The 23,070-nt window shown below is 45.0% G+C and overlaps 1 protein-coding gene across 6 annotated transcripts in view; it reads left to right on the forward strand.

Annotated features, from left to right (window-relative positions):
- Nucleotides 1–22,765, forward strand: part of EVA1A (eva-1 homolog A, regulator of programmed cell death) — a 219,293-nt gene extending 196,528 nt beyond the window's left edge. For 5 of the 6 annotated variants that reach the window (XM_075414944.1, XM_009937825.2, XM_075414943.1 and 2 more), the window contains 3 exons: nucleotides 10,349–10,513; nucleotides 14,517–14,690; nucleotides 21,855–22,765. In XM_075414944.1, coding sequence (XP_075271059.1) covers nucleotides 10,349–10,513; nucleotides 14,517–14,690; nucleotides 21,855–22,225 — 710 coding nt within the window. In that variant the 3' untranslated portion in view covers nucleotides 22,226–22,765. The remainder of the gene's footprint in view (nucleotides 1–10,348; nucleotides 10,514–14,516; nucleotides 14,691–21,854) is intronic. The other variant, XM_075414941.1, reaches the window with a different exon arrangement.
- The last annotated feature ends 305 nt before the right edge of the window (nucleotides 22,766–23,070 follow it).

Here is a 23,070-nt window from a genome sequence, read left to right on the forward strand (position 1 = left end):
GCAATTGAAGGGCATTCAGCATTGGAGCTACCTTATATGGTTTTGTTCACTCCTAGTTTTTATCCAACGCTGTTGATAACCTTTCCTTGTGCAGGGTTTCCAGTTTGGGCATTTCATGGGATCCTGGGAATCACCACACATTAAATCAACCATGTGATCAGACAAAGTCACTGCCTTTAATGACAGAGGTTACTGGCTGCTTTCGAAAGACATTCCTCAGCTTGTGTTATCAAAGCACCGCTATCTTTTTGGGAAAACACTCTAGCCCCTTGTCTAGTTCTCTGCTGTCTGATTACCAAGAGGAAAAGCTGAAGAACTGATAAAGAACTAGCATGCATCGTTGAATAAGTAGCACTTACACAAAAAGAAAACATTTTTTTACAGAGCACAGTTTTATTGCTGTAATTACAAACATTTTTAATTAGACAAGGAGAGCAGATGGGAAGCATCTCCTGGCTGTGCCTGCCAGCAGATACTGAGACAAACCAGAGGGGAACATCCAGGGATATGCTGGTTTTGCTTTGCTTTGAATTAGTTTTTTTTCTGGGTCACTTCTCTGATGCCTAACAGGTCACCAGTGGTCTGCGGACTACCAGATGTATGACGTTGTTTCAGAGATGGGCGCAGGAAATCCCCTAAAAGTCTTGGTCTGTAGTCTCAGAGGAGAAATTATATTCCTAACTGTTGGAATATAATGGTTGGATCATATCAGGCTGGTTGTTGGCTCAGATGCTGAAGCATGAGGCTTCTTACTCTGTATTCTGATATATGGGTGGTGCAGTGTAACTGTGGATGTTCTCACTTTCCCTGGTACCTTCTTTTCCTGCCTTCCCTGCCATCCCTCTCCTGTCCCTGGTGGAGGCTGGCATGGCTTCCCATCAGCTCCAGAGTGTTTCAGGGCCTCTTGCCCTTTACTCCACCCCTTTCTCCTTACTTTATGTTGGATATTCTTGCCCCAGCTATCATTTAAGTGTCTCACAGTGATACATAATACTCACCCAGCCAGTGCCTTCATGTATGTAATAGTGAAGACCTGTATCACTGACAACACTTGTATACCTTTCACTGAAGTTTAAGGGAGTATCTTTTGCCCCAGGTTTTACAGAATGGGTTGCTGTGACTCAGATGATGCGTGCAGGGCTGCAACCACTTGGGTATGTGTTGGCATCCTGAGCACAGAGACTCTCCTCCCTTACTGGCGAGCAATTCTTTGCATGAGCAATGCCCTGGCTCTGAATCAGCCACATTTAAGCACACAATGCTTACTGCTCTGTCAGCATCCTCCTGGGACCCACATATCATGTCACATATTTTCCTGAAAAATAGATAAGCTGCACAAAAGAGTTTTGCCAAGCTCTATAGCCTAAATAAGTCAAGGACAGCAGTTCCATACTACAAAAGTAATTTAAAATAGTGAAGTCTTTCTTGCAGTGTTAAACGTTTGATTAAAATGACTGAATATGATGAGAAAAAATAGGAGTTGTGTCAAAATCTGCAATTTAGCATTACTCTGCTTTGATCCAAAGTGGAGCGGATATACTTAGACCATTGCATAAAACTGCAGTCTGTAATGAAAGTCTTCTTTGAAGATACCAACAAACTAGTATTCCCTACAAAGCCTTAGAAATCCATACATGAGAGGGCTGGTTTGCAAAGTACCAATGCAAGTACACGATAGATGTAGTCCGAACAGGGAAGACGAGAAGAATGAGTCTGAGTTCCTTATTAATCTTATTCTCTGCTTTGTGTCATCCTCTGTATTGTGTCCTCCTCTTCACTGATAAAGAGCCCAAGCCCCCCATTCAGACATCCTTGTGTGCTGCAAAAACACAGAAATCCAGAACTGACTCTTGCACTCTCCTGCTGTAGCTTTCGTAGTCTGGGAGACTGGCAGATTCTCCCAGCTGCTGTCAGTCCCTGCTTGGCACCCTGGCAGTTATTAGGGTTTGTTTTTTTTTCTCCCCTCCCTGCTGCCACTTCTGGAATTGAGGCTGAAATTCTGACCATGCTCAGCACGTAAATAAAGGGAAAGTTGCTTAATGCAGCAGGGCTGAACTCACTCCATATGTGAGTGCCGAGTCAGATTTCTGTTCCTGCAGTCAACTTGCTGATGGTAGTTACCCATGGTTCTAGCAGTAGCACCTGGAGGTGATGTTAGTGGTTTGATCTAGACCCATCTCAATTCCCTAAAACACACTACTGATGCTCAGGTGTATAAAGTTACTGTCATAGCCTCCTCTGGGCCTGGTGGATGCCAGATGCAGCCGGACTGCCAGAGATGTCCTGCAGTGCTGGCTGGCAGAACGTCCCATGGGGGGTGTAGCTGAGGAAGCTGGAATTTGGACAAGCCTCAGCTCGAGTCTCATCCTCCTAAAGATGCATCATCTTGCGAAAGTGCAGAACTCTCCTGACTTTGGGAGCAGGCAGATATCTACCAGATGAAAGTAACTCTTCGTATCTGCAGGTATCTCTTACAAGGCTTTCTTCCTTTTGATCCATTTTTCTTTCCAAACAGAACATGTAGGGAGCAGACTGGTGCATGCGATGCTTCCCCCTGTGCCCTTTGGAGACCAAAAGCCACATCAAGCAGGAGATTTATGAGTTGCTGGCAATAGATGCTTCATGTTCTGTTATTACATTTAAGATGATGAAAGAAGAACAACTGACTTTCATGGCTATGAAAGCAGGAGGAAAACTGCCTGTGGATAGATCAAGCACATACATCATTGGATAGAAATGAAGGTGTTTGTAGCTTCAAATCCTGATTTGAAAAGCTCAAGATAGAAGAAAAATATCTGAGTAAAAAGATGTGAAGCAGTTTGTAAGATTTTAACTCAGATACACTCAGGAGAATAAATCCAAAGGTAACATTATGATTCATTAATTATCCCTAATTAGGCTCCTAAATTTAAGTAGACAGAATCTTCCCTGGAGGCTTTCAAAGGCACCCACCTTTCACGGTTGATGATACAGGGATCTTAGGAACATAGCTTATTTAAGGAGGACTTCTTCATTAGGTACCTGCAGGGCACGCATGGGTTGAGGTCCCAGATTAGGGGAACCAGAGCTTTTAGTATGGTTATTACGTTTCTGGGCAGGCAGAAATAGGAGAAAGCAGGTAAGGATGTTCTGCAGCCCTGTGCAAGAGGGGGAGAGGTTGGTAGGGGAGCAGTGCTTGTGTCCATCTCTGCCCCGCGGAGTCTCAGTTGGAGGTGTACCATCTCCTAAATCTCCTTCATCTTCTAAAGCGTCTCACATCACAGGGCCATATACCTGTGGGAGATGATGTCACTGGGAGGGATGAGATGGTGAGATGGAGCTAATTTGTGCTGCATGGGCTTCGTTTCTGGACTGGAATCACTTCCACTTCTGAAGTCACTTCTCTGATTGCAGCTGTGTGAGAAAAGGATGAACAACTCCTTTTCCGTGGAGGGCAAATAAGATAAAAGGTTGTCTGTGTTATGTTTATATTCTTATTGCACAACCTTTCTGTAGTTAGCTGCTGTCAGAAGATGCAGTGCAGGGCAAAGCATCTGGGCTGCTTCAGGAGTAGTCTTGGCAGAGTGCTCTGCAAGTTGGTATGAGTTGTGTCAGGCATCCCATCTTGTACCACTCCCCACCAGCCCAAAAATCACCAGCAGAAGAGACTGATTTCTGCTTTGGGCAGCGTCTGCAGGGAGGGGCAGGGGAGGAGGGTCCTGGCGCAGGCTGTGGGCTCGGGGAGGTGTAGGTGGCTTTGGTTATGACAGGGCTGTTTTCCCAGACAGTCTCACTTGGTTTCTGCGTGGTGCTTGGAAGTGGACATACTGTAATTGGCATGAGTCACTTCCTTGTTGCCGGTGGTTTGGAACAAGCGCATGGGAAACACCCCTGCGGCAGGCTGAGCAATTCCCTCTTTCTCTTGGGTTTTGCATTAAGTTTCAGGACTGCAAATTGTATCAATGCTGCCTGAAAAAATTCCCTTTTTAAAATGACTGAAGGAGGTGAAAAGCTGAGGTCTTGACCACTTGTGTTCATGAAGCCTCTACTCTTTTTTTTCTGTGAGAGTGAAGATTTTGCATGGCAGTCTGTTGATCAAATCCCAGCTTTCAGACTTATGTTCTATTGCACAAAGTCCCTTCATGTCTCCTGCTGTCTCCCTGGACAGTTTACACTTTCTGGGTAAACTGTACTATACTTCTACTCTAAATATGATACAGGATGCACAGAGGTATGATACGGCTTTGCAGCCAAGGCATGGAGTTGATGTCCAGCACGCTCAGCCTTCCGCATGGGAATGCCCAGGCCATCTAGCTTCTCGGGGAGACATCTGAGAGCTGTAGGATCTGATGGTCTCCTATTGAGTGATTATACCTGTATCTGACCGAACAGCGGTGGCTCCCCTGTGAGATGAAGGGGGAATGCTTTGTGGTGGGACAGGAACTGAAGGTAGGCTTTGGATGTCTGATGTGACACATGCGATCATAAGAGGGAAAGCCTCTTGCTGCATGATGCAGATGGAGTTTTAGTCACTTGAAAGGGGCACATCCAGCACTGAGGTAGATGGGGGCACAGGCAGCTGGAAAAAGTTTCAGCTTGCTCTGTGGCCATGTCTGAGACCCTTGGGAAAAAGCCAAAGAGACTGGCTGTGCCTCAATTTACATTTGTTAATCAGATTAGCATCTTCAACCTCTGTGTTTCTAGCTACACAGTGGTGTTACTGTTGTCATCAGGTGTAGACTCTTCTTATGTATGGGACTTTTCCTTCTTGCTCCGTGATTATGTTGTGATGTTTTGTGGTCTGGTGCAGCGAAAATCCATTATTTTAATAGACATTGTTGACTGACTGCTTAGTAAATTTAGGTTTTACAGCACATAAAACACTTTAATTCTGCAATCTGAGAGAGCCATATACCTTACATATGTGCTAAGGATTTGCTTTCTTCTAATAGTTCACAGACATGAACGATCCCATTTCTGGTTGAATGCTGTGCATTTTCAAGTCTCAAACAAGAATCCTTCAGAGCTGCTACCTCTAAAAACCTGCAGTAGTTTAGATTGGGTGTTTTCTCACAGTAGGATTTTGGTTTTTTGTTTAAAAAGTATGATGAGCATCAACAGTGCCTGGCCCCAACCTGCCCAGATAAAAGGCTTGGTTGTAATTTTTTTGACGGTAAGGGAGTCATGTTTTGTTCAAATTGCACTCTGCTTCAAGCATTCACAGGAGGATTTGCTGAAGCTCCTGCAAAACTGCTTTAATCATACTGAGCTTTCAGAGTAAGCCCTATGGGCTGGAAATGCGTGAGCACTATATAGCAGAGGACTGGCGAATGACAAACCTCCCGTCTGTATGTTTTTAAGACTGAGCTTTCATTGATCTCCCCTCCAGTTGAGTGATCTGTATATATAGTGAAGATAGAGGTCAGGGAATAACTGGGTCCTGGGAGTAGAAGTCTTTCAGCATGTTTAGGACTGAGCAAGCATCAGGAAACACCAAATGATCGAATTAGCAAAGAGAAAGGATGGTTTGAGTGCGAGGCTGAAGTACATGGAGCCTGGGTTTGTTTCCTTTCTTTGGCACAGACTTCTGTGAGATTGGACAAATCATTTTGATATTTAAACCCTTTCAGAACTCTGTTCCTGAGCCAGTTCCCCATCTGTAAAATTTGGGGGCTATAGCAGTCAAATATTTTGATTAGGAGAATAATATATGCACTTAAATTGAAACACTCAGCAGCCTATTGAAATAGAATTCCTCAGAAAAAGCAATATTCCTCTGCAAAATAATCTCGTGTGACAATTAGCCAAACCTCCAGAACTGGAGTATTTAAAACTACATAGATCAAAATAGTAGAAAACATACAGCAAGTGATTTTGATAAACATAGAGGTGAGGTATCAGCTGACCTTTTCTATCTCTTAGCACTGTAATTCAGAATTTTGCTGCTCCTAGGCACAGTAACTTTTTCTTTTCATCAGCCCTCAGTTTTCCGGCCACACAAGAGAGTGCTTGTGTGAAAATCCAAGCGGAAGAAGTCTCCACCAAGTACAAATAAGGACACTGTCAGCAGCACCAGCATGTGCCTTTTCACACTGTCCTGCTGGTTGCTTGTACCCGAATCTGATGGGTCTGCTCTGGCAGCGAGAGCACGCTCCAGCTTTGATTTTCCTTTGCCCCTGTGTCTGCAGGGGGGAAGCTGGCAGGCAGTGGCGGCAAGGTTTTGTTGTGGCATTGATGTCATTAATCCATTGCAAATGGGTAATGCAGGTCTTGGGTTGGGAATTGGTATAAATTATTGCTAGCATGACGTTGATTCAGACATAGAAGCAGTGGGAGCTGGTAGCTGGGACTGCTTTTAAAATAGACACAGAAAGATTATATAAAGACTTGAAAGCCTGTAATGGCAGAGCAATAAACCTGCCAACCCAAGAGCTCCTTTGCAGGTCTGTAACCTAGAACCACCTTCTGCGGGTGACTTCACAGGGTGTCACAGTGACAGTGAAACTTCACTCTCCAGACTGAGCTCTAGCTCACGCAGAGTCCATGCGTTGATGCCCGAGTTGGACCCTGGGGTGGGTGGCAGAGCATGGCTTGGCATCCTGATATTTACAGCTCTGCCTGTACTGCTCAGCTGCCCAGCCCAAGTTACTGGAGAGTTTTATCATTTGGATTAATACCCACATCTCAATGCTGACTGCTACCCCCTGAGAGACCGAAGGTCCCTAGAAATGCCCAGAGCAACTCCTCTCCTTTCTTCCAGACGATCCCAGCTCATTTCTCATGTGAATTTAAAGGTGCAGGGCTCCTGACTACAAGGCGTGTTAACGCTTTGATTCAAGCCCCTATTTCTTCCTCTCTTGTCCACATATATCACTTGTTCTGCTGACTGAAATGTTTTAACTTCTCTGCTTGAATGAATGGAGCAGGCAAAGCGCCAGCCCTTCCCTGACAGTATTTCTGGGCTTAATGCTGAGATAAGACTAAAAATCCAGGTACTTTTTTATCTTGTGGTTTTAATCATAAATAACTTTTCTTGGCACCTTCTTTCAGTTCATGCCATGCTTTGTGTCAGATGGACTTCTCTTCAGAGAATTTAAGGAGGATATTTCAAAGGAACCAGATGTTTAATCGTTCTTGTGGAGTTGGCTGCCACACAGAAGCGAACTGGAAATTGTGAGGTGTTTTGCACTTGAGAAAGCTTCTCCATTTTACTGTCTTTCTAAATCAAGCTGTTGAATCTGCGTATTGGTTTAGCATTGTATAAACTAGAAAAAGAGCACACTCGCTGCGTGCCATCACTCGATTTACTCTTTTCCAAGATAGGCCCTTCCTGGCAGAATGCCCTCAAGATGTTTATGGAGCTCCCAGAGAAGAATGGTCCCTTGCAACAGAGGAGTCCTAGGTTCATGTGCTGTAGGCATCCTGTGTTGCATGAAGTTGCTTCCAGTGTTTTGAAGTTTAGTTGCTAAAATGAAGACAAGCACCTCTCAGGATTTTTGGAAGTACCGAGGTGCACGCTAATCACGGACGTTAAGCACATGCTTGCTTTTGGGAATCTCTCTTCATAGCTGCCTGCATTTTTAGGCACCAAATGCCTACTTGGTAGTCATCTTACTTCCTCAGCCATCCGAAAGGGAGAACAGCACTACACACCCCATTAAGGTGCTGTGTCAGTAAACGGTCTCTATGAATGCTTCCCTCTGAACAATTCTCCATCTCCACTCTTCCTTGGCATGCTGTTGACCAGCTGCTGATTGATTCAGCTCTGTTTTTCTTCACCCTGACTCCCCTCCCAGTTCTGTAGGTAGCATTCGTAGTGGTGGTGGCACAGATGCTGAGGTGGGAAAGCCATAGCTCTGTTCCTTGGGTGTCCTAAGGAAAAGAGGGTGATTCTTGCTCATTTGGCTCAAATGTTTAAGGGGCTGATGCTATCGTCTTTTCAAAGAAAGATGCGGGTCCACTCAGCCTGTGTTGTGCCCCAGACATGACCATGAATACTGGGAGGTGACAGGAGTTGTCTATGAAGAAGAGTCAGTCTGAAATGTGAAAGACTAGTCAAAATCTGCTAAGAAATTGGCTCTGTGTTCCTTTTACTTAATTTTCTACATTGGAAGCGTATCAACAGGTTACTGGGATGCAGTCTGGATGAAAAGTGGGTAAACAAAACATTACTTGTGTGTTTCAAATGCCTATCAGGTCCTCAGCCTGAGATGCAGCAGAAGGGGTCTTTATTTCTGGAGGGTGCTGAGCCCTATGCCTTCTGAACGTCAGGTCCCTTTGGTTACTTAAATCAGACACCCAAAATTGCAGCTTTCCCTGACTGTATCATTTGCAGGATAATCTCTGTTCTACTCACCTCCTCCCCAGACTTTCTGATATTTCTCTGGCACAGGTAACCCCCTCGCTTCTGTCTGGCTGCTAACAGGGTATGTGCTTCTTTGCTGCCTTCCCATCAGAGGAGGTTTGCCAGTTCAGGTTGCACTAGAAACTGCTGTGCCAGCTCTTTGATATTCAGAAGCTGTGGGGATTTTCTGTCTGTTTCCTGACCTAGCATGACTCTACTAATAATGCAAGAACTTCAGTGCTGATATCTTGGCAGCCTAATATAGCTGTCAATAAATACAGTTAGGATTTTGTTTGCCTCGGCAAAGACAGTGAGTTGAACACAATGTAAACAAGGTGGTTGGATCCCTTCCCCCGCCAATAATATTTGTAGTTATGCAGGCAAATTTGATGGGCATGATTAAATCTCATGCTCCAGCTTGGCAGCTGATCAGCTGCAGGGGGTGGGCAGGAATTTCCTTGCTGTTCCAGGGTTGCACTCTTTCCAAGTCCTCCTTCATGCTTGTGCCAAGGATCTCAAAGTGCTTTGCATTTTTAATTACGCTTCTTCACGCCCCTGTGAAGAGTGGCGATGAGAGATAGCACAGTCGGCAATGGAGCAGTGGGGAAACTGAGGCAAGGGGGGGTGGCAGCCTGCTTGGGATGAGAGAGGCGTGTTAGACTTGGAGAAGGGAGAGCTGAGCATCCCAGAAATCTCCTCTTGGAGTTCCTGTGGGTCTAGTGAACTTGTGCCTAGTTCTCCACAGTCTGTGTCTCTGACACACTAAAGTCTTGGTTGTTTGCAAGGACAAAATTGTGCTTTTATGTATATGTAAGTATACAGTCACTGACAGGTAAAATTTATCTTTCTCCTCTGGAAATTTTAATGTCTTTATTTTTGTCTTTCATCACTGTTCCTCTAATTTCTGAGCAGAAAGGCCTGTATATGTGTTTCTTCTATTTGTATGGAAAAGCACTTTGCTCTGAAATAGCCTGAAGTGTTGGCCATGGTTGAGGCAGAGGACTGGTTCAGTTCCGTAAATGACATACTGCTTTGTCCCTACAGGGCAAATTAGTGAATTTACTATGTGGCTTCACCTTCAGTGGGCGTACACTGAGGTAGCTACACCGACTTTGATTTCTTTACCTGGATGTACAGCTGAAGAGCTGGCCTTGCAACATCAAGGAAGAAAAAAAATACTCTTCTTACTAAGGCATGCTTTGGTCCAAAGAAGAAATCACAGATGTCCTGACAAAACTGTCACATATTAACCTACCTCGCCTGCATATTGCTAATGCTGTGGCTGATGAAACATGGAGAGCAGCAGGGATTAGCTGAGTCTTCACCCTTCTTCCCAGGATGGTGGGAATGGCGAATGGGCCTTTCCCAGCTTAGTTAAAGCCTATAGGCCAATGAGGAACAGTGCATTTTGGATCTCACTGGGTGGGGAGGGTTTCTTATAGGTGGGATTTCTTATTTCTGTGGTGGATGTTTTAAGCTTTATGGTTTCACATCGACAGATTCCTCCAGAGGCTGTTTTTGTGAGTCCAGAGTGGACAGAAACTTCTGATGTGCGATCTTGAGCCAGCAACTTGATGGCTGGAGAGAGGCGGCGATTCAGGTGTACCCGATAGTCCCCACTGACATGGGGCATCCTGCCCAGACCACGATCATCACAGGAACAGAGGTGTCGAGCTGGAGTACGCTGAAGCTCAGGGCTGAGGCCAAAGCCTGGCTTACTAGGCATTTCAGGTTCTAAGATGGGTGTCTAAATAAGATGTCTGAATATGATACTTAGTCTAGTCTCAAAGCTTAATTGTAAATAAACAATACCTTAATTGCTTTATAGTTTCCAGTGTTTGCACGTTGAATGCCTCTGTGCTGGCATATGGAGAGCATTCATCGTAGTGGTAAATGAGTGTCTGTTTGGTCTGCACATGGTATAATTAACTATCAGCTGAGCCCATAGCATAATGTAATAATTCTCATCCTGACCAGCTGAAATAGCTCACTAACAACCGTGCTCTTCTTACTGCTCTCTTTCAGTTCCCAGGAAGCTTCTGCATGAAACCCAGCCAAGACCAACCAATTACCAAGGATTTCAGAAGCCACATTTTCCACTGCGGCCAAGAGTGTTTGATCCCAATGTTATAAGGGATGGCGTTTTCCTTTCTGATGTCTCTCCTTCCATCATAGGGCGTGCTCTCCCAGGTAGCTACGACTATTGCGATGTTGGCCTAAACCTAGCTGTGTTGTGGTAACTGTTGCCTTCTACATTCCCTTATCTGGGTTTCTGTATAGTTCCCAAACTCTATCCATGTCACAGTCAGAAAGAGAAGCTTCAAGGCATGACCAGCGATGAGCTAAAGTGAGCTGTGAAACTCACACCAGATTTCTCGAAATAGCAGTCATGGCCATGCATGTCAAAACTCATCACAGAAATACTTTGCAGACCCATCTAATCCAGTGGCAATGAAAAAGCAGGGCAGAGACAGTAGATCTGATCTGCCTCACAGGGGACACTTGTTTTCAACTGAGCTTTGAAATACGATGCTATTTTCATAAAACGCAAAGTCAAGAGATGTGAGTGAAGTCAAATCTTAGCTATCTGTAGGGATAGGTGAGTAGGAGGATAGTGTATGAATAAAGAAGAAGCACAGCTGAGCACATATTGGGTTAGTTGGTGGTTTTGCATTGTGTTTCCCAACACACAGGAGATGGTGTATGACATCACTCCTGAGATTCCCACCCTGTGCTCCCAGAGATTCAGTTCTAGGGTGGGTATGGGCAAAGCTACCTCTGTCCACTCCTGGCAAAGTTAACCCGCATCCTGAATAATCAATGCACAGATAATTAAGAGTTGGCAATAACATATTTGTCAGTTTGGAGGCCTTACTGAAAAATTGTCAAGGAAAAGAATTTTAAGTTACCCCAAAATAATTTTTGTGATCCTGGTGGGTTTTTTAAGCAAGGAAAAAAATCCTGAACCCATTTTTCATCTAAGCATTTCACTTCTACAAATGACACCTTTTATTTAGTTTTCAGAGTTCTTACTCATTAATTTTTAAAATATGCACCACTTTTCAAACAAAGATGACATTTTGAAATTAAAAGCTAAAACAATGTTTCAAAAATAATGCAAGGAAATATTTGGACATTTCTGTAATCTCCCTTCTAATTTTATTTCTTTTATTAAAACTATTTGCTGAAGTCAGCCTGGTATCATAAATGACCTCTCCTATGCTTACAGTGTGTTGCTGGGCAAATTTATTGCCAGCTCAAATAATATACCTCAACTTTGGTGTAAAGTCACAGGGAAACCACTTGAGTGACTGGGAACAGCTAAGTAAGGGTGGTGAAGAGAAAACCAGTAGTAGGTGAGCTGATTAAGCATAGACAAGGTCTTCAAAGCTAGCAAGGAGGAAAGATGTCTTTTAATGTGATCCTGGAATGAATGGCAGACCAGGGAACCGCATAGCATAGCAACACATGGCCCTTGTGGAATTGTGTTTGTTTTTTCCCTCCTGCATAACTCCAGTCATTTTCTGTCTTCCCTGTCTGTGCTTGTACAATCCTGCAGATGGCAAAACCAGTTCTGTGGTTTTGTGGTGTTCTTTGCTGGAGTGTAGTGTGTGCAGACAAGTATTCATTTAAAAACTTGTCTGATTGCATCTGTTCTTTGGACAAGTCTCTCTCACGCGAGAGGAATTATGCCTTACTCTCCCTCCTAAATACACCATTATCGCACAGCATGGTTTGCAGGAGATGCCCCATACCCAACAGAAGTGGTGTCCGTCGGAGCCTTTCCTGGCTGATCTAGCACATACACATGGAAGCCCTCACTGCAAGTATCCTTTAAACCCTAGTCCTAGTGAGATCCCGTGAATGTATCGACAGGGAGGGGCAGGTGGGTTGTTACTAACCCAGAAATGGACATGTGAGAGAGGATAGCACGGAGGCCCCAGGTCGATGTCCTATCAGCTCTGTGCAGCTGCAGTCCAGCCACGTTAATTGGACTTCAATGCAGAGTTCTGGAAAACTCTCAGAGACCTAGCAGGAACCTTGAGCCACCTAACCCAGCAGTCCTCTTTACAATGAGATATATAGTTATGAAACATAAATGAGATTATATCCTCGTCGTGCCCTTCATTGTCATTGATTGTAAAGGGATTTTAGATTAACTAGTTCAGAGCCAGATCTCAGTATGTAGACACCTCAGGCAGGATTCAGTTACCCCTGTATAAATATGTCATTTGAGATGACCTGGGGTATTCACCTGGCTTCTAGATGCTGCCCTAGAAGGGTGAGAGTTTCCTCTACATTCTTTCTCATACATGAAATCTCTGTGTGGATGCCCTCCTGACCCTGGGGTGTCTTAAATGTCTCTGTATGAGAAAATACATCAAGCTTTAAGTGTCTGCTACAGGGAGAGCTGAATGACTATCTAGGATTTGTCAACTAATAACAGGATTCAATTGCCTCAATTTAGATGCATAGTGCTCCTTGAGATGCTCGGAAGTACCCAGTTCTTCAGTTCAGTTTTTAGAAATGAAAAATGTACCCTGCTTCCATGGATTTCTTTGCAGAAACAGTGGCAGAGAAAAATCCAACCACTTGTACAGATGTAGATTTACCAGACAGGGAGACTAAAGGAAATATTTGAGGCCACGTTGGTGCCCACATTTAAATTAAAAGAGTTTCCTAAACTTTGTTATTGATTTCCTGCTAAATGTGCCCTTGACTCTCTGTGCCCCAGTGCCTCTGTTTGTGCAATCGATCTTCAGTGATCTCCACTCTCCTAAAGAAAAAGTTTTTTGGGATATTTTCCCCTCTTGGGTCTGCCACTCAGGCACACAAATTTGAAAATTTTGCTTCAGGGCCAGTCATTAACACCTTGGTAACTTGTAAAATGTGGCTTTCCCAAGGCCGTGCAGGTATTCAGTGGCAGAGATACAACTGTGCCCACATTGCTTGGGGCTGATCCCTTACAGCAACACCTGGACATCCATCCCCGCTGCTCCTCCTCCGAGGCAGATTAGGAGTTGGCATCACTGCACGCACGTTCATGCACTCGGCCCCTCTCCATCCAGTATTACCTGTTCTCTTTGACACTCCTCAATTTCTGCTGCTGCTCCCTGGGCTGAGCCGCTTCCTGGCAGGCACAGCGAGGAGCTGAACGAGACGTGTCCCGCTGCCGGGTCTGCAGGGGGAGAGGTGGATCGGGCAGCCAGTGAACACAGACGGCCTCGCGTCTGGCTGCTGTCAGAGTCCCTTGGCTTGCATGGCACTGGTGGCATTATCAGTGACGGACCTGACAGCTTCCTGAATTTAATACCTGCAGATAAGTGGAAGCCAGGTGCAAGTCTGTGATTGTACAGTGCGCTGCTTGCTTTGGGCCAGAACCAGATACCCAGGGAAAGGAGCCTAAAAAACTGTAACAGCTACAGTCAAACAATCACATGGATGATGGAGCTGGATCCTGTGCACTGACTTTTTTGTCTGTTTAAAACAATTAGTGGTTTGTGACTACAGATCAAGGTGCCCACAGATCAAGGTGCAGGGAGCACTCAGCAGCGAGCTGATATGGTCTGAAAGGGTCTCTTTGAGCCTCCTGGAATTAGCTGCCTCCTCAGCTTCAGTCTTCAACAAATAAAATCAAATCATTAACCCATGTTCACTCACCTCTCCAAAGGGGAAATGGTGTCTGGCTGAAACACAATACGAGCAGGCTTCCAAAGGAAGTCATAAACTCAGGTTCGCCCTTCCCCAAGCAGGCTGGAGAGAAAGAAAGTCTGTTTGCCAGGTGTGGATGGATCACTGCAGCGAGACACCGACAGAGGGTTGGCGGCTCTGCCCGTGTTTTCCAGTCCTTCTTACAAGCTTAGCTGAACCCACTGTTGATAAAGGCTCCTTTGATTTACATAAGAGAAAAGAAACCTGATTATGTATTTGCTGTAGCATAGGTGGGTGTGTCTAAGTGGTGACATGAAAGAGCAGGAGACGAGGGAGAGAAGATGCTGCCTGGATGCAGACAGGGTATGTGCTCAGCTGAAGCTACCTGAGAAGGTTTAGTTGCCCCCCTAAAAGGGGCAAATCTGGGTGTCTTGCTATTGAGTACCTCCAGATTTCTGAAAGCAGATGCTGACCTGGTGGGGATAGGGCAGGGTAGGGCTGGGGCATGTGCCTCGTTCCTCATTCCCTTTCTGTTTCAAAGCAGAGAAGAAGAAAGGGAGATCGGCCACCTTCTACCCTCTAGACAACACCCCCTTCCTGCTTGCTGTGGATGAGACACAACCGCTGGCACTCAACATCAGCATGGAGCCCGTGGGCGTTAGCACAGAGATGGCTCTGCTCAGCAACATCCTAGCAGCGTATGCCTTTATCACAGGTAGGTCTTGTGACTGCCATCTCTCTGGGAGCTCTCAAGCTCTTTGTAGGCCCTCAGTTGAGCCTACGTTTCACAGGTACAGAATCTGCCTCTTTGAACTGTTTGTATTTTTCATTTGTCTCTCGCCAAATTCTGCCTTGAAAGACCTGACCAGGACAGCTCTAGCAGACAGTATATAACAGGGTTTATTGTGCTCTGCTTTCTTCTGGATTTGCTCTCATCTGAAGTTAAACACAATGTGGTATTATTCCTAATGCTCCATTTTCCTGGAGATCAAAGCCTGGCTCATTAGGGAGGCAAGCTTGTTGTCCTGTAATTTGGAAAATAAGCAGCACTCAAATCATTACCCTGCTTAAGAGAATTTGGCTTATCTTCAGTAGAAGTGTGAAGATGAAGTAACTTGAGAGTCTGCTTAATTGTATATTTAAATCTAATTTAGAGTAACATTTCCTTGGATCACAGTTTGTCTTTCACCCACGTGTATCTTTCAAGTAGCAGGGGAGCAGTCTTCTAATAAGATTCACTTTAAAAATTGAAATAAAGATTTTGTGCGCTAATGAGTGCTTGGGGTCAGCACCATTGATAGCAAAAAGTATGGTAGAGATAGGTGATGTAGAACAAAGGTTTGCCATCCCACAGCTTCGTGAGGTACCTTGTCAGCAGTAGGGATTGCATAAAGAGTTGGAGGAACTAACCCAAAAATATAGGAGGACCATTGGCTAAATAGCATCAGATTACTAATTCAGCATATTTTAGGCCGATCTCTGCTGCTTTCCCCAGAAGAAGGGCCCTGATTTCTATGTAACTGGCCTGCTGAGGCAGGATATGCTGTTTGTGGTCACTTTTTCTTACGGGATTGCAGGGTGTTCTCCATTTGTTTTATGAATAGTTTTTATGCTTTTTATCTTGCATTCGGATGCCGTGCTCTTGCTGAGATACCACCATGCTGCAACAGACAAGTATTTGGATTTGAAACAACTAGCTTGGGCTTTGCATTTTGGAATCACTGAGCAGATTAGTAAGACAGTTTCTGCACATTTAGTAGAGGGTCCTTCTGAAAGGACCATGAATGGCAAATCCAAGGTTCTGCCCTTCTACATGTCCAGTTGTGACATCAGGGTCCATCTTTTCACGACAACTTTAAGAGGCAGGCATCTTAAATGGGATTAGTAGTGTTCTTCACAAAAGATAGTTGAGTCAGATATGTTTTTTCTTGCGCGGGCTTCTCTAAGGAAGGATTAGAAAAAGCTAACTTTAAAGGAGCCTTCTGTCTATCACACTTCTCCCACCTCTTACCTACAGCTGCCTTTTTTTGACATGAAAATGCCTGCATTCCCAACCTTACTATAAAAGAAGGTACTGTTAATGTTATTTTTCCCATCTGAACAGTAATGGGCACCAGAAAGTTGTAGGATTTATGCTCAGGGACAGTCGGGGCTAGGATTCAGGGCTGCTTCTGATGCCCCATGGACTTTTCTTCCATTTACCCCAGCAGAACTCTTTGACCCTGCATTCATTTTGTAGGGCACAAGGCCTCGATTCATCCCCTTCACAAGGTGTCAGTCTTGGCAGGAGCCTCTGGATTTTACTGTAGCACAAATAATAAATAAGGACGGCTTTAACTGTCCTGTTGCTGTGGGATTTGCTTACCCTTTCATGATGTGGTCTCCTTGTGGTGTATTCACATCCACTGGATGCCAAATAGCTAAAACTTAGGCCTCACAACTTTGGTTTCCAATGATGAGTTCAAAAGCTTTTTGCTCATGTTTTCCAGTGCACATAAACATGGCTGTTATATGAGTTTTAGTCTCAAAGACATATATGTTCGGTTCAGTATTTAAAAAAAAAGTTGATGGCTGCCTCGTGTATTGAAACAGCAGATGCCCTAAACCATCTTTATCTGCTGCATGTAATTTAGCCCTCTGCTTTTAGCAGAGAAGATGGATTTGGCATGATATATTTTGTTATACATGAATATGGAGAGGTTTTAGATTATGTGTTCAAAGACAAGCTATGTCACAGGGCAAAAAATATCATCTGCACAAAACTAGAGCACTGCAAAGCCATCCCCTTTCATATTGCAGATTTTGAGCAGCAGAACAGTTGGAAATTTTTGCACTCACCCGAGTTTGGGACCCAGAAGGTGGCTTAAGCCACAGCAGCTGTTGATATCCATAGAGGAGCTATTACAGTGGCTCAGGAGAGGCAGCGTATCGGGGTGGCCAGAGAGGTCTGGTTCTGGTTCACACATCTTCCCACCGCTCCTGACCACAGCCTTGGTGCCAAAGGGAAACATTAGTGCAAGAACTGCTCTGTTTCATAGCCCTAAAAATGTCTCTCAGGTAAACTCTGCAGACTGAAAGTGCTGTATTCAGGGCTTCCCTTTTGCTGGTGAGTTGGCTCAAAACAGGACTTTACAAGAAAAAAATGTAAACAGGCGGAGACAATATGTAAAGATGTTTCCTCTGTTGGGGCGGAGGTTAGCGTATATGCTCAGACCCACGCCAGGAGAAAGAAGTTACAGGCACTTGGTATTTCATGGGTGAAGTACATGACTGAAAGGGTGAGCCACTCAACTACTTTTCCTGCCTCCTGGCAGTGCGATGTCTCTCGGTCTGGGAAGAGCATCCACAAATCACCGGTATCCCCTCTGTTTCAAGTGGTGTTCACATTTTCTGTGCAGATTGGCAGGTTTGGGTGTGCAGCTGCAGATGAAGGGACTGCAGGCTTGGTCACTCGCACTGTTGGCACGTGCAGAGTCTTGCAGTGCACAGAGGGGAAAAGTGCCAATATTGGTAAAAGCCTCTGTGCTCATTTCCACCATCTTTTTGACTGATGTTTCCATGCAAATGTTGGGAATGTTCCTACTGAGGAGTGAAAAGTCGCAGCACAGCAGGAAGCAAAGGCTCTTTGCAGGAGTGTTGGTTTCCACCGTCAAATCTCTTTGCGGCTATCATCATGGTTAGGAGTATCAAAGCCAGTTAGGTGTTAGTCTTACCCCAGCTTCCAGAACCTTGAAAACAACATTTCTTCAGAAACAGGGAGAAAGAGTGAACATGCTAATGAGGATTGAATTTATCAGCTGATCAAACAAATAAATATTATTTGGAGTTCAGTCCTGCAAAAGACTCAGGAATGCCCTTAATTTGAAAGCTGTTTTTCTTTATAGAATTAGGTTTTTTAATGATATGCAATCTCTGCCTGCAAACCTCAGATCTGTTATTTGTCATGGATCTCTTCCAAAACCTGTCTGAGTGGTTGGAGAGACTTCACCAGTATTAGTGACAGCTGGAACTGTCTTTGCAGTCACAGTCTACCAACAAGACCAGACCTGTCCCTCATGGTTATATAAATTTTAAATGATCAAATTGCATCAGAGCACTTCCAATGCCTCCCTTTGGACAGGAGACTTATTCCAGTTTTGTCGTTGCATTCAGGCTGAAGTAGCTGGAGGGAAACCTCCACAAATCCCTGTTTTATTCTTCTTCTACATGCAAAGCTTTCCTGCCAAGTTATTAACAAGGGGCTTCCAAAAAACAATGCAGGGGAGATCATTCCAACTTTTAGAATGCTTGGCCTGAGCCTTATTAATGAGGGGCTCCTGGAGAGCTTCCTCTGTTCTACCAGGGGATTTCAGCAGCCTGTGGGGCTAACTGTAAATTCCCTAGAAGATATTGCTCCTACTGTTTGTCTGGCCGTGCTTAATGCTGAACCTTTTACTGGGGCCCTCTGAAATTTTCCTCCCCACTGAGGTTTCTGAATGCATGAAGCCATCACAGGAAGCCAGCAGCGTTAATGCCTAGATTGGTTTTTATTTATTGAAACAATTTATTATAATAGCAATAACAACCTTGGCCTGGGGCATTTCCTGGGGAATTAATGGCAGTCTGGGCTGATGCTCCCAGCAGATTGTTAGCCCTCAGGAAATAGGCTTCGTAATTGCTTCTGGTTTGGTTGGAAAAACAAAATAAAATGTGTTTCTAATTTTTGGCCAGTTTGAGCGCCTAGAAAATGGTGGCTTTTGTATAAAGGGTTATAAAGAGCATATATCTTTTGTCTGCATGGATTAAATTCAGACTCAAATCAATGACATTTTCATCAATGTTTGAAGTCCAGAAAGACAGCTACCAGGAAGGGGAAAGGTAACTCCAGCTAAAGATATTGACAACAGCTGGGTCCTTCTAGAAGTTTAGGAGAAGAACATAGCTCTAAGCTGTCATCCACAACAGTGGAGGAAAAAGCTACACTGGTCAAAATCCATGTGTTAACAAGTGTAACAGGGTACACACACACACACAGACGAATGCATAGCAAAATTATGTTAACTCCTGCTACTGATGTCTATGCACTTTGAAAGAGATTTTTTTTTAATATATAATGAGTGTTTTGAGGAGCTTCAGTGTTGGCACGATGAATCTGAGCCACTGTCAATTTTTTGGAAGATGCTGAGCATCCATTTGCTGAAGGGGAAGCCCGTTTTTGGTGTTTGCAAGTACAACACACAATGGAGGAGGCTTTCAAAATCACTCATCAACTGTCAAACCCTCAAATCTAGGCTGTTTCTGACTTCACTACTTCAACTGAGAAAAAGCAGAGCCTGTGGTTTTTAGCTTAAGTTGCTCTTTCTGCTGTGAAAAAAAGATGTTGCTGTGCGAGTGGATTGCATGTATGATAAATGCCAAGACTGCAGTTGAATGCAGGGTTACAGCTCAGTGAGGAAGTCCAGACAGTGTCTCAGATGTTGACAGAGTAGCTGTAGGAGCTCATAAATGCCACTGGAGCCCAAAGATTCGATTACAGCCACCATACTGCATGAAGGGCTGTGCATACAAGCACAAGCAGGGGATGAAAAATGGTTCCTTAAGTAGCAATCAAGGTGCAGCTTGCTCATGAGCTGGATACAGTAGCATGGAGAAAGGAGTGTGGCGGAGAAAGGAAAAGCAGGATATGGGCGAAAACAGGGGAAGAGAAACTGCATGTGTCTGCGTCTCAGGCTCCAATCTATGTTTTTTTTTATGCGTTGCTTTAAAAGAGTGGGCAGTGGAACTAATGCAACCAAATCAAGTCCATGTGTGTGCAGGAGCGTGGTGCTCAGGAAAGTGTGAGCGGAGGCAGACTGGACCAAGCGTATTGCAGTACAAACAGATCAGTCCTGCTCATTTGTTCTTCTCACACTCCCACACTCTGGGTGTCCTCAGAACCCTCCTTAGGCCTGCTTGCAAAGGGAGCTTTGCAATTAGCGTCCTGAGTTATATTCCACATGGAGGTAGAATCGCTGCCAGGCAGTGATTCTCCTTTTCCCAGGGTTTTCAAATCTCTGAAATTTGGGCCACTTCTTTACTGTTCACACCGCACCAGATAGGCAGCGGCTTTGCTGCTGCACAAACAGGGCTGCAGTTTCGATTCGAGGTCTGCCCCTTGAGTTCAGAGTTGCCATTAGCTTCATCGGAGCCAGGATTTCACTCAGCCAGACTGCGACAAGAGCCATTGGCACATCCTTCATGCCTCCTCTGGCACCTTCTCTTTCACCTTTGGATTTTTGCTGTCTCACTTTTCTCAAAATCCCTTAGCTTAAAACCTCTGGCTTTGGTCTCACTTGACTTTCCACTACTGCTGCATTTCTCTCCTCTTTCTTTTTTTTGGACTTGTTGAATGCATCTGCTGCAGTTTTCTCCTCTTTTTTGTAGCCTGTCTCCAGCCTGTTTGTCCCCATGCCATCCACACCAACCACTCTAGCAACAGTCTAATTTTTCAGACTATAATGACATCTTTCTCCACCTTGGCTTGTCAGTCACGTTTGAGATTTGTTTGGGAAAGAAGTAAAGAGCAAAAAGGTGTTTTTTCTCTGTAACTGTTCCGTGAGCATCTCCAGGCATTGAACTATGTGTTGCCTTGAATGGTGCACAAGTCCGTGTTTGGGCTCTGACCATGGAATCAGAGAATCATTTAGGCTGGAAGGGGCCTCCTGGGGTCACCTGGTCCAACACCCTACTTAGAACATGGCCAACTGCAAATTTAGAATCAGCTTTGAAATTAGAACAGGGGCTTGTCCTGTTGAGTTTTGAATATCTCCAAATGGTTTCCAGTTCATCTTCGACAGACTTTCCTTTAAGGAAATCAGCTGGAGAGGGCAGTTTCTAAAAGTACAGTGGGGGGAAGTGAGGGTAGAGCGTAGCCTTTCAGTTACAGAGATCTTTCGGGGCCAAATGTCAGGCTCTCAGCTGGTGGGAACTGTTACAGCTCCATCATGGAGTTCAAGGGAGTAAGACTCATCTAAGGAATGGACTCCAGCTTTGAACTCAGGACTCCCAGCAGAGAGGAACAGACCTGACCTTGACACTTCTGCTTGGTTCACCTTCACCCGTTCAGTGTACCTATAAACCTGGAATATGCCAAGATATTTCAGCCTAGGGGAACTGCAGTAACAACATTTCTTATAATTAAGTTTGTAAGTAGTCCCATGAACTGAAAAAAAGAAAAAAGGTAGTAAGTAAACAAGATGACCTAGTTTAAAAGGCATTGTGGATCCTTTGGAGTCTTGTTATATCACCTCTGAAATATGACTATGTAGGATTCATCTTGTTTGGTGCACTGACTCCAGCTATGCTTGTGTAGCGCAGGTATACATTTTGGTGGTCTGGGCTGAAAGCCAGCACACTTGCCTTAGATAAGCAAATGAAAACTATGAATAAATAATGTGCATTTTTCCATGCTGCAAGGCTTCCCATTTCAGCTGGGCCGTAGCACAGATAGCGTTGTAAATTATCTTTATTCCTCATGCAATGATAATGGATGCGACAGAGGGACTCACTTAGCTGCTGCTGGGTGTGCAGCACCCTGGTGTCAACCCTGCTTGTGCAGCCACTGGAATTAACATTTAATTCTGCAGGCTGCTCCTTCCCCTTCCAACTCCAAGACAACTCCAAGACACGACTGCAGCGAACCCCAATTCTGCATGCAGGCAAGTGCCTTGGCAGCAAATCCACTGTTGAAGTTCCCCTTCCTAATTTCCCTGGGGGAGGAGGTGAAGGAGGGCATGCAAGTAAATCAACCAGAAGAAACTCAGCCCTTCCAGAGGCTGTTGCTGGTGCGCGCACAGAGGAGCTCTGAGTGCTTTGTTCTTTGAAGGGTTGTTCTTGACAATCATTTCCTTTCTCCTTTCAGAAAACCCCGAGCGGGCTGCTCTGTATTTTGTCTCCGGAGTGTGCATTGGACTCGTCTTGACCCTGCTGGCCCTGGTGCTAAGGGTGTCCTGCCGAACTGACTGCAAACGCTCCTCTGACAAAAAACCTCCTCGGGAGCGGGAGAGCGACAGCGACAGCAGCGACAGCGATGACGATTCAGACACCACGTCGGACCTGTCTGCCCGCAGGCACCGCAGGTTCGAGAGGACTTTGAACATGAACGTCTTCACTTCGGCGGAGGAGCTGGAGCGAGCTCAGCGGCTGGAGGAGCGGGAGCGCATCATCCGGGAGATCTGGATGAACGGCCAGCCGGACATCCCGGGGACCAGGAGCCTCAACCGTTACTACTAAGCGATCGGGGGTCAAGCCATCCTGGCTTGCACCCTGGGGCTGCTCCACACATGATAGAGGAGAGGGAGGGAAGGAATATTTCGTGGGTATCTCCCCCTTTCCTTTCAGGCGTGCTACCTGGAGCAGTGTGGATGGACAGCAATAAAGCTTTCCCCGTCTCCTTCTCCCTGACATATTGCTATCACCCCTCTTCACGGACACTTTCTGGTTACAATAGAGGTGGTTGCCAACTTCACTCCTTAGTAGCAGGCAGGAAGGTGACAATTATAGTGCTCCCATGTGGGACATGGAGCTTGGAAGGCTGCGGTACAAGGGCTCCCCTCTTGGCTGGGGAGATAAATCGTCCAGGTTTTGGTGTTCATTTAGGATTTTTTGGCTTCCATTTCCTGAAGACTGTGGGAGAATTGTGAACAAAATGACAAATCTGGAAAGATGATTTGGAAAGGAAGGGGGAGGTGCATCCTGACCTATTGTCTTGTGACTTCAGAAGCCATGAGATTAACCTAATTAAAACCCAACAGCAAAAATGGCTTGTTAAGAACTTGGGGATGGGGGGGAGGGGGATTCTTCCATCATGAAATCATCTCGGTGCTTGGATGTTTGCCACAGTGTATTCAGTTATTTATGGCCATCTTTTCATCTTCCTTTTCAATGGGAACATTTTTTTTGTTTGTTTTTACTGACACCTCAGGGATAAAATCCTATTATTTTTTTGAGTCTGTTCTCCCTGCTGGCCCCTGTCAAACACAACCCAACCCACCTCCAACAGTGAAATTATGGTAATATAAGAGATGTGTCAGTGACTGGTGAGAAGTTAACAACCTCAAAGAGGTTGAAAAGGGTTT

The sequence above is a fragment of the Opisthocomus hoazin genome, chromosome 2, assembly GCF_030867145.1.
Source record: "Opisthocomus hoazin isolate bOpiHoa1 chromosome 2, bOpiHoa1.hap1, whole genome shotgun sequence".
Lineage (NCBI taxonomy): Eukaryota > Metazoa > Chordata > Aves > Opisthocomiformes > Opisthocomidae > Opisthocomus > Opisthocomus hoazin.